Here is an 11,917-nt window from a genome sequence, read left to right on the forward strand (position 1 = left end):
TATCTCCTCTATCTTATACTTCTTGTCTTTTTCTTCTTATATTCTGAGCTTTCTTTACAACATATTTGAAAATATCATTAAACTAGATGCAAATTATTATTTTCATCTTGAATTATAGATACCACTAAAAATATTTTTTTTATTTGACAAACTAAATTTAATCCACTCCAATATGTCACATGACACAATAAATAATCTCAAACTCTTATAAAAGCATAAACTCTTAATAAAAAGCCGAGAGAAGTGTTGGAAATATTTTAAATTTGATGAAAAGTCTATTTTAATCATGTTGCACGATCGAGGGTGTATTTAAGTTCTACTAATCAGATAAATTGGTGTTTTAAGGTCGTTAATAAATTGAGAATGAAATCAGTAATTCCCGCCAAAATTTAGGGATGTTCTCAATTCTTCTCTCTTATTTATATAATATACATTCTGTCTACTATTATTTACACTTTGTTTGGATGGTTGTTACATATTATATTATAATGTTTCGTATTGTATTATTATGAATACAATGTTCGGATATATTGTATCATCTCTCTGTTGCTGCATAATGTCACACATTCATAATTTGAGTGATAATCGTACAAGAAAAGTAAATAACTTGAGAAGAAAATATTAGGGAAAATACCCAAGTACTCCCTCAACCTATGTCCGAAATCCTAGAGACACACTTATACTATACTAAGGTCCTATTACCCCCTGAACTTATTTTATATGTAATTTTCTACCCCTTTTTAGCCTACGTGGCACTAGTTCGAAAAAAAGTCAACCATCATTGGACCCACAAGATAGTGCCACGTAAGCTAAAAAGGGGTAAAAATTTATTAATAAAATAAGTTAAGGGGGGTAATAGGACCTTAGAATAGTATAAGTGTGTCTCTGAGATTTCGGGCATAGGTTGAGAGGGTACTTGGGCATTATCCCAAAATATTAAGATAACAATGCAATTTACACTAACACTTTGTTTAGATCATTGTTACCCATTGTTTCATAATATATTGTATTGTATTGTATGGTAAATATAATGTTTGACTAGATTGTATTGTTTGTTATTGTTTAGTAACATTTTAATTGTTTAGTTTGATTGTATCGTATTGTATTGTAATTTATAAATTTACTTAAATATCCTTAATTATTCTAAGGTAGGAGGTTTGACTAGATTTAAATAATTAAGAGAAAGGGTAAAATAGTATTTTGAAATATTATGTAAAGATATAATTGAGAAAAGAAATTAAGTAACAACGGGAACACACCAAATTGATTGTTCCATAAAACAAGGATTTCCATTGTTACGTAACAACGAAATCTAACAATACCATATAATACATTTTAAGTAACAATCAAAACAAACATTACAAGTATAATAACAATACAATGAATAACAATGATTCAAATACATTGTAAGTCGATCGTTATATAAAACATGTCTTTTGATGAATTTAAATAATATGATACGATAGAATCCAATTAATAACCATTCAAACAAGGTGTTAAGTAGTGCTCCATGGATCTTTCTTGAACCCGAATTCAAGTACCAAACGACCCGAAATGTTTCCATTACTATAAACAGGGGAATTAGGGCATTCCATTTTATTGCATTGCAGAAGAAGAAATGAAGGTAGCCCCAAAAGTAATACTACTCTTCAGAGATCCAACTGGCTTCGGCACCGCCATCTTCGAAGCTCTTCAACCAAACCCTAAATCCAACCTTCAAAAGCGGTAAGCAGCGCCACGCATCCCCTGTTCTATTGATTGTATCTTCTTACTTAATCGATTTCATTTCAGACAAGAATCGCTCGATTTATCCTTACAACATTACGGAATTAAAGATCAAAAGGTTTCGGTTGAAGTCGTTCATTTTCTCAATGGAGCAAATCTCGAGGTACCTTTTGCTTTTTGATACTGAGAAAAATGTATTCCTGGACGCTTTCTGCATATTCCTGTGGTTTAGATATTTTTTTTGGTCTTTGGTGTGGTTAAAAAAGTGTATGCTGTATATGGCAAGGCAATGTATCAAAATATAATTTTTAGTGATAGTGTGTAGTAAAATGTGTTTACAAGATTTCACTCAATGGTGTCTGTGGCTTGTTGGTTAATGAGTTGGGTTGAGATACATTTGGTTTAACATGCAAAATTATGGGGGATATCTTCCTGTCTGTCCTAGCTTTTGTATAGGAAGTTTTATCTGGTACTTGTTGCTGAATTAATCGAGCTGCGCAACAGCTGGTTTGAACACCACGGTCATTAAAAAGAAGTGTTTAGAGCATTTCCTGGGTATGGAGGGTTATTCATAACAAATTAACAGTACTTTTAGCTTATTTTCAGATACTAACAAAGGGAAAAATTACTACCATACATTATGTACTGAATTGGTTAGGTATTTTGCTTTTGGGGATTATTGACCATATTTTGATTCTTTTTCCTCCGTTTTCTTAGGTGTCTCTGTTACTACTGGAAAACTATGAGCCTCCAACACTTGCTTGTGCACTCAATGAAGTTCTGGCTTTGTTAGTAGGAGATGGGTTGTCAAATATGCCCACAATTGTAGCCCCTTTTGTTGTGGCTGCATCTAAGCTTAAGATGGAAAATAGAACTTCTGTTTCAATTGACAATAGATCAGTTTATGGGTTGCAAGTAGGTGCCTCTAGTGACCTTACTAAAGCTTTGTGCACAAATTTGCAAAGCCCTCCCCCATCGTTGCAGATTTGTAACGAACAGTTGGCCTGCCTACTTCAATTGGTTCGAGTCCTGAAGATGCCTACTTATGTTATAATTGGCAAAAAAGGTCAAAATTTGCATCGTAAGACTTCGGAAGAGGAACACGAGGTACTGTATAAATATTCATATGCATGTTCAGTAAATGGTTGTTTTTCGTGCTTTTAACATTAGAGCTGCTTTGTTTCTTATCTAAATTTTAATTAAGATGTAGTCCTTGTTCAAAATGTAGTCTTCCGAACAATTTAATCCTGGTATTTATTTATTTTTCGTATTTCTGCATGTGTTTTAAAAATTGTGGGAGGGGGAGAGGGGGAAAGCACTTTAAATAGAGTAAATTTAGCCCTAGTGCAGTATCTATTGTTGTATCCTATCGCAGCTGGCCGAGCTGAGTGGCTTATGTATTGCCATGCAGTAAGTTATTACAGGTGCAAAATCAAACCAAAGGGGCAAATCCAGCTCTTGATTGCTGAAATTCATGCAGATCAAGATAGACAAAGCCATAAATTGTCTTTGATTTAATATGGTCAACTTTTAAGTCTGATAATATCATTGTTGCATTTCCTGTGACAACAGAAAACTAACTTGATTAAGGAATGTGTAGCTGAAAACAGACTGAAAGAAAGCAACTTTAAAATAGAATAATTTGTCTCTCATGCAATTAACTTTGATAGATATCCTATTGCAGCTGGCCGAGCTGAATGGCTTATGTATGCCAGGCAGTAAGTTTATACAGCTGCAAAATTCAATCCAGAGTGGCAAAATAACCAGCTCTTGGTTGCTTGAGTTCACGCTGATCAAGATAGACAAAGCCATATATCATCTTTGGTTAAATATAATCATAATTTCAAGTCTTAGATAACATTGAAGATATTATTTCCTTTTCTATGACAATTGATTGCTTTAGTTCAAGAAGATCAAGATAGACAAAGCCATATATGATCTAGATAACATTAATGTTATTATATCCTTTTCATGACAAGTAACATAAAAAAATAATTTTCAATGGAGTTTACTGCTGAAAAACAGAATGAAATAAAACACTTTAAATAGAATATTTTAGCTCTCATGCAATTAACTTTGATAGATATCCTATTGCAGCTGGCCGAGCTGAATGGCTTATGTATGCCAGGCAGTAAGTTTATACAGCTGCAACATTCAATCTAGAGTGGCAAAAAACCAGCTCTTGGTTGCTTGAGTTCAGGCTGATCAAGATAGACAAAGCCATAAATATGATTTTTTGTTAATTATACTCAAAATTTTAAGTCTTAGATAACATTAACATTATTATTTCCTTTTCTATGACAATTGACAAGTAACATAAAAAACAGCTTGACTAAGGAATGTACTGCTAAAAACCAATTGAAAGGCAGCACTTTAAAAAGAACAATTTAGCTCTCGTGCAGTAAACTTTGATATATCCTATTGTTGCTGGCCGAGCTGAATGGCTTATGTATGCCAGGCAGTAAGTTAGTACAGCAGCAAAAAGGTTAACCAGAGTGGCAAAAAAACGAGCTCTTGGTTGCTTGAGTTCAAGCAGATCAAGATAGACAGCCATATATTGTTTTTGGTTAAACATAATCAAAAATTGAAGTCTTAGATAATGTTAATGTTATTTACTTCATTTTCTAAGACAATTAACATAAAAGATAACTTGATTAATTACTGCTAAAAACCGAATGGAAGAAGCACTTATAAATAGTGCAGTTAACTTGGATATATCCTAATGCAGCTGCCCGAGCTGAATGGCTTATGTATGCCAGGTAGTAAGTTAATACAGCTGCAAAAATCAGACCTGAGTGGAAAAGTTGCTTGAGTTCAAGCAGATCAAGATATTTTAAGCCATACATTGACTTTGAGCCTTATAGAGGAGTGATATAACACCATTATTCCCCTTTCCTCCTGACAGTAAGAGAAAAATAAATCAAGTTGATTAATGAATGAACTTGTGAAAATAGACGGATTTTTTGAAGCAACTACATATTTTGAAAACTGGTAATTCACATTATTTTGTTGCTGTTACTTCTCTGTTTCAAACTGCTTGGCAGTGCTTTATTTTAAGTCGCTGAAACAACCTCTATATCTATGAGTCCACTTGTGGGATTACACTTGTATGTTGTTGTTTCTTAAGCAACCAACACTGTGGTTCTAGGTATTTGATTGATGTAGTTGAATTAGAGCTATCGACTTGAATATTATGCCATTTATCCTCCGTAATTCTCCGAGCAGAATGATGGATCTAAGTCTCCTGTATGTAATATGATCAATGTCCAAGTTTTTACTTGGAGGATATCATTTCTCTATATCAGTAGGCGGGCTCAATAGAGTTAGCAGTTACTTCTCCTCCCTCCTCCCAGCCAAATATAAAAAAGGTGAAAAATAAAGTATACTAATACAGATTTCACTTTTCAATTTCCAGGTGATACATGAGATAGGACAGCATTTGGCTAGCTTCTCATCTCTTAGTTTTTCAGGAGAAAAGATAGCCTGGGATGCAACAAAGTCTTCGAAAGAAACTCAAGAGCCTTGGCGTGCATTATATGGTTGAATCTTAATGCTGGCCATAATCAGCGTCTAACATGGCGTCGTGTTATTGATTTCAGTATGCTCCTAAGGTAGGAGTTCCAGCAGATGTGTGGGTAAGCACAATTGTGTGTGGTGTATGAACCCAGAGAGACGCCAATATTTCCTCGAGGCAGACGAAGACGCCAATGTAAAGCTTCTTTGTTCCATTCTCAATTTTCTTTCTTGTATCCCATGGCATCTGTTGCTTAACCAGTAAAATCCTCGATGTTTTTTTAATATTAGTCAAATATAAACCATACAACTCTTAATTATTCTTATTAACCTTTATATTATATAAATAGAGACCATATATATACGATCAGATACTCTTTTTTCTTCTTTACCAGTGGTTTGTACAATTGCATTCTCTTCGAAATTCTAAGGATTCACATTAATTGATTAAGGGGAGAATATTTGCTCTCTATTTTCTGCTGAAGCCTGGACCTTGTTGATAACATAACCATAACAATATATTTAGTGTAATTTTTATGTATTAATTTGCTATTTAGTGTAACTTTTACGTATTAATTTGCTATATAGTAGTACCATATTCTCCTCATCTTGGCTTTTGCGTCATTTGATTAAAATTCTATTTAGAGGTTATTTGTACATGTCAATATCTTAGGTGAACCTTTTTGAGATGGCGGGTTTCCCAATTGTTTTTGTGAAATTGTATTTGTTAAAAAGTATTTTACCTTAGAGATTTTTTAACGTAAATTTAAATTAATTGGGCTTTAAAGTAGGTACCTCTGGAAAAGATCCACTCAAATCAGTTTAATATAAAACAAATATACTATATTTTATATAGTTTAGTTGTATATTATTACTATACGCTTGTCACACAAAATTGACATTATATATTATATTTCCCTGATATAAGATATAATATATAATATTAGATACTAATTGAATATTTTATGTTGGATATATTATTTTAAAAAAATTTCCCATTTTTACATCTCGACAAGACCACAACTAGAGTCTAGAAACGTCACCTCCCACTAGAAAAAGCAAGGCACTCTTTAGAGATACAAAGTTTGGGTGAAGATATGTTGTTGGAATAATAATTTAAAATTGTTTAAAATTTATCATTTGATTATTATTTATTTTATATCTAATGAATTTTTTATTTTAATTATATTGAAATACGTTTTTTACTTCTAATTAAATTACACTAAAACAATTATAAATAAAAATAATACTAATTATTTTTAATAGAGAGATTTTACCGTGAAAGAAAATTGTTCGAATTTATGAATAAAGAGTATATTTTTCACATGAATATACTTTAGGTATCTAATAGCTTAACAACTTCAAAAGTAATAAAACCACGTAATTTATGGATTTTGTAGTTCAAGAAAAAAATTATATTAAGAACAAAATGAAAAATTATAATTTTTTTTTAATTTTAAATTTCTAAAATTTAAGATAATTGCTTTTAAGGAAAATGATAAATAATTTCAGACAAATAAAGGAACAAGACTAATAACCTCCATCCCAAAAAGTAAGTGTAAAATAATTTGCTCTAATTTTAGAATAACAACGTTTTAAAAAACATCAATTTTATCTAACACTTATTTTAAAACGAAAAAAATATTAGGTTCGTGATAAAATGAAAATTTATGGCATGTATTTGGACGAGAGAAAAAACAACAACTGTCAGTTGATTGGTGAATAGAAAAATTGAAGATAATTAAGGCGTGGGGCTTGACGATTGACATGCTACACTTAACGTCAATTTAGTAAAATATTGAGAGTGTTAGCTCATTATTGACCTCACCTTTATTTTTATTTTGTCTATCTATTATTTAATAATAAATTAAATCCATATTTGACAGAATCTAGAATATAATTAGAGAATCTTCTAATTTCCAGAACACCTCAAAACAATTTGAGTCCTTTTTGTTATTTTTTTGTAATTACTTTTTCGTGAACTTCTGACCAAAAAAGGAAAAAACCCCACGAGAAAATTCAATAAACAGTTGCCATCTGTGTATTATTTGTATTTTTTTTTTGTTGTTGTTTGACTATTATTAGTTGAAAGTTCATAGAAGGTCTGCTCAACTTTTGTTTTAGCAATAATTCATTTATTTCATTTTGAGATAAATATATTTAAATTGAATTATGGGATCATTGGATGATAATTTTGCAGTGCATAATTTGAATAATATAAGTTGTTCAATGGGAGAAGTGACTAATTCACAGCAGCAGAAGAAGAAAATCGTGATTGGTGACGATGGTTATGTTCTAGAAGATGTTCCTCATTTGTCTGATTACATTCCGAATCTTCCTGTACGTTTTGCTTTATCTTTACAAATTTTATGAACTTATGACTTGTGAATTCTCATCTAGATTCAATTGATTAATTAATTAGTATAGAAGTTTACTTTTGATTCCCCCATGTTGAATATTGAACAAAAGTACTGGTAGTGTTGCTATATGTTTGAATTATATTTGTGTATGATCAAGTTGGTACATTCTTTATATTTGTATATTTATAAAGATTAAAAGAAGCAGTTTGTGGAATATGATTGATTTCTCGGGTCGTTATTATCTCAGAAAATTACATTTCGTTCTTTGATTCCAATTTTCTTCAATAAAGATACTGGCTTTTTGAGATAATAACTATTAGTTGGTTGAGTGATCACATGAGAAATGAACTCGACTTTTGCTCATAAGAGGTGTTTGTGCTTCCAATTTTTTCTTATCTATACCCTCCCAAGGGATAAAGAGTCTCTATTTTGATCAAGTGCTAAATACTTGTTCTGTTATTGCAGACATATACTAATCCATTGCAGCATAATCCTTCATATTCAGTCGTTAAGTAAGTCGCCTGATATTATTCTCCTTTAGTGTTGGTTTGCTTATGTACAAAGTTCAAGAGGATCAGGTTGATCAACTAAAATTTTCAACATTTTTCCAGGCAGTATTTTGTCAATGAGGATGATACAGTTGCCGAAAAGGTCAGTTCTGTTTAAATGGAAAAAATATTTCTGGATTACCTTCTAATCATTTTAAGAAGCAGTTATATGTGTACGGAGGCAAAAGTCGTTTTAATTCGTCTTAATTGCCATGCTTGTATCGTTGGCGGAATTTTCTGCCTCCTCCATATTCCTATAAGAACATTAACAAAGATTGGTAAGATCTGCTGAAACAAACTTTAAGTTTCATGGTATTTTGAGGGAATACTGAATAGTATGTATATGATATATCCCTTATCGGAATACTGGTTGGACAAGGTTTCTTTCTGCTTACGTGTTTGCCTACAAATTAACAGGTTGTTGTCCACAAGAACAGTCCAAGGGGGATACATTTTCGTCGAGCTGGTCCTTGCCAAAAAGTATGTAATTATCTGATGTAACTACAGCATATTCAGTATCCAGATTCTATGTTATTTTCGAATTAAATATGGACTCTCCGGATGATTTTTCAGGTTTATTTTGAGCCAGATGATGTTTATGCATGTATTGTAACATGTGGAGGCTTATGTCCCGGTCTCAATACAGTTATCAGGGAAATAGTATGTGGCCTACACTACATGTATGGCGTAAGCAGAGTCATGGGGATAGATGTGAGCATTCATTTCATTCCATGACACAGTAATACATTCAAGCGATTGCATGATACATAACCAGACACCTTAAACTCGGTCTCAATTGGCAACTAATTTACACTTCAACTCGTCCTCACCGGTGTCTCGTGGACACCAAACGCTGATGTGGCACGTAAGTTTTGGAGGTTTCTAGATGATCGTTTTTTAAGTTGGAGTGTTCAACTGACATAGTGGAGGAGACGAGTTGAGGTGTCTAGATGTGCACTTTCAAAGTTGGAGTGTGCTTACTTGCTAGTTGAGGCCAAATGAATGTTTGTTTATGTATTATGCCTTCGAAAAATAAAGCAACTTTACTTGTGACAATCGTTACATATTTGGTGTCCCTTTTATTTAAACTCTGCTCATCAAAATGCTTGATAGATAGTTGTAGAACCAGTAGCATCAAGACTCATCTTGAAGAGGATTGCAGCAACTAGATTAATAGTTCTCGCAATCCAAAGTACAATGCATAACTTTGGGAATTTTTAGGAACACAAGGAGTAAGGATGAAATCAAACTTAACAAACAAAAAAGGTTGAAATCAAACTTCACTATGATTTCGAAGTTTTTAATATCTTGATCTTCTGCTATGTTTTAATCAGTACATTCTGTTTTGATTCGTAATTCGAAAAATTTGCTTTATGCATATCTGCATCAGAACCAATGAAATGTTTGGATGTGTAGGGAGGATATCGAGGTTTCTATTCCAAAAACACGATTCCATTGACACCAAAGGTTGTCAATAATATCCATAAACGCGGTGGAACAATTCTTGGGACATCTCGAGGAGGTCATGTTACCAAGAAAATAGTAGATAGCATTCAGGACCGGGGTATCAATCAGGTAAAACTTTACTAGTGAACTGACTCAGGATAACTCATTTAAGAAGTAACTCAGGGTATTTTCTTTCCATCTAATATGCGCATCCAGTAAAGATATTCATGTCGCCTTTTGTTTTCAAGGTTTATATAATCGGAGGAGACGGAACCCAGAGAGGGGCTGCGGTGATATTTGAGGTAGACCTTCTTAGCCCTTAATCCGTAATCGTTCCAGAATAATACTTCAGAAGAACATGTTTTCGATCAATTGGTCATTCTAATTTAACCACTTGATGTGATGTAATGTTTAGTGTGTCGATGGCGAAAATAATGAAACCATGTCAATCAATTTTATTCTGCTTTTCTCCTACAGGAAATTAGAAGACGTGGTCTCAATGTTGCAGTTGCTGGAATCCCCAAGACAATCGATAATGATATACCGGTAACTACTTCTTCATATAGATTATACAAGTACCAAAATATTCTGTGAGTGACCAAATTAAATTAGTGATCTTTCTGCTTCACTTCAGGTTATTGACAAGTCATTTGGTTTTGACTCCGCCGTTGAGGAAGCCCAACGTGCTATCAGTGCTGCTCATGTTGAAGCTACCAGTTTTGAGAATGGAATTGGCCTTGTGAAGTTAATGGGACGGGACAGTGGTAATCTTCACCTGCTATATTTTTCAATTGCAGATTGATACTGCTACATATACATGACAAAACTGATCGACTGCATACAAAGATAGCAGAAATTGTCTGTCTGATTTACATTTCTTTAACATGTGTTCATTGTGCAGGGTTCATCGCGATGTATGCTACTCTTGCTAGTCGAGATGTTGACTGCTGTTTGATTCCAGAATCCCCTTTCTATCTTGAAGGAAGCGGTGGACTGTTTGAGTATATCGAACATAGACTCAAAGACAATGGACATATGGTTATAGTCATAGCTGAAGGTGCTGGACAAGAGCTAGTTTCCGAGAGTTTGAAATCCACTGATCCTTCAGGGAATAAACTTTTACAAGATGTTGGCTTATGGATCTCGGAAAGGATAAAGGTATGGGTTCTACTTAACGATCGTCCTACTCAAGTGCACGTTCATTGAACACTACATTGTGTGCAGTTGTACTAAACACTACGAACCTTTTTGCAGGAGCATTTCTCGAAACAAAAGAAGATGCTCATTAATCTTAAATACATAGGTTTGTAATTATTACTATTGTTTTGAATGAATGCCAACCTGATGAGGACCCTAGCTAACAACCTGTTTGTCAATCTGGTCCCTGTGCAGATCCCACATACATGATTCGGGCTATTCCGAGTAATGCATCTGACAATGTGTATTGCACTCTTCTAGCGCAAAGCGCTGTACATGGAGCAATGGCTGGCTACACAGGCTTCACGGTTGGTCCTGTCAATAACAGAAATGCTTACATACCCTTTAATGTGAGTTTCATTTCCTCTCACTCGTTTTACGGTTATCCTTGTTAATTACCTTATGATGCCCAAGATTGGCAGCACTAATATATGATCTACTTTTATATAACAGAGAATCATTGAGAAACAAAACAAGGTTGTGATTACAGACAGGATGTGGGCGAGACTTCTATCTTCAACGAATCAACCTAGCTTCTTGAGAACGAGAGTCGATATAATTAAAGCAAACAAGGACGAAGAACCACCTACTCAATTATCAGACGATGCAACGACAGATGATAATTTGATGGAGAAACAAATCCTAACTTTTTGAACATTATACATATATATATATATATGGTATGTTGCAACAATAGTAGACATATTGTGACAGAATCCTATAGTTCTGTTATCTCAATGTGTGAGTATAACCAAACTTTGGTGAGTTTTACACGGTGTATTTTGTGACTCTAAATAATGTTATACATCAATGCAATAATTAACAAAAGAATACAGTGTTTTTTTTTCTTCAGAAACTACTATACTTGTGTACTTGCAAAATTTTGAATACTGGTGGCTCAATCGAATTGGAGGCTTCGTTGTGAATTGTGATGAGACGTAAGTCTTCCACCGTTTTACCTTCGACTGATAACCTAATAAGCCAGCATTAGCTCAAACAGAAACTAAACTACATGTGTTGCATTGTTGGATTCAAATCCTTCAGATCAAATTTCAACAAGTTATTTGAGTTGAATTAAAAAAATTTCTGTTTTATATTTATTTAAGTTTGACCATATAATTTGGTACC

General features: G+C 33.3%; 2 protein-coding genes across 3 annotated transcripts; both read left to right on the forward strand.

Moving 5' to 3' along the window:
• Positions 1–1,598: 1,598 nt before the first annotated feature.
• LOC101268776 (uncharacterized) lies at positions 1,599–5,602 on the forward strand. The gene is made up of 4 exons (NM_001322079.1): positions 1,599–1,725; positions 1,792–1,888; positions 2,443–2,832; positions 5,141–5,602. Exons 1-4 carry the CDS (start codon positions 1,619–1,621, stop codon positions 5,267–5,269), a joined length of 723 nt encoding a protein of 240 aa, NP_001309008.1. The 5' UTR covers positions 1,599–1,618; the 3' UTR covers positions 5,270–5,602.
• Positions 5,603–7,055: 1,453 nt separating this feature from the next.
• On the forward strand, positions 7,056–11,617 carry LOC101268121 (ATP-dependent 6-phosphofructokinase 6). 2 transcript variants are annotated; one of them, XM_004243554.5, is made up of 14 exons: positions 7,056–7,340; positions 7,439–7,578; positions 8,064–8,110; positions 8,210–8,249; positions 8,564–8,626; positions 8,720–8,857; positions 9,563–9,721; positions 9,841–9,894; positions 10,070–10,138; positions 10,227–10,356; positions 10,494–10,750; positions 10,847–10,895; positions 10,985–11,139; positions 11,243–11,617. In XM_004243554.5, the coding sequence occupies exons 2-14, from the start codon at positions 7,468–7,470 to the stop codon at positions 11,441–11,443; spliced, it is 1,473 nt and encodes a 490-aa protein (XP_004243602.1). In that variant the 5' UTR covers positions 7,056–7,340; positions 7,439–7,467; the 3' UTR covers positions 11,444–11,617. The 2 variants fall into 2 exon arrangements, with proteins under 2 accessions (XP_004243602.1, XP_004243600.1); XM_004243552.5 differs by lacking the exon at positions 7,056–7,340 and having other exon boundaries at positions 7,348–7,578.
• Positions 11,618–11,917: the final 300 nt, after the last annotated feature.

Source organism: Solanum lycopersicum, chromosome 7 (genome assembly GCF_036512215.1).
Source record: "Solanum lycopersicum chromosome 7, SLM_r2.1".
NCBI classification, from domain to species: Eukaryota; Viridiplantae; Streptophyta; class Magnoliopsida; order Solanales; family Solanaceae; genus Solanum; species Solanum lycopersicum.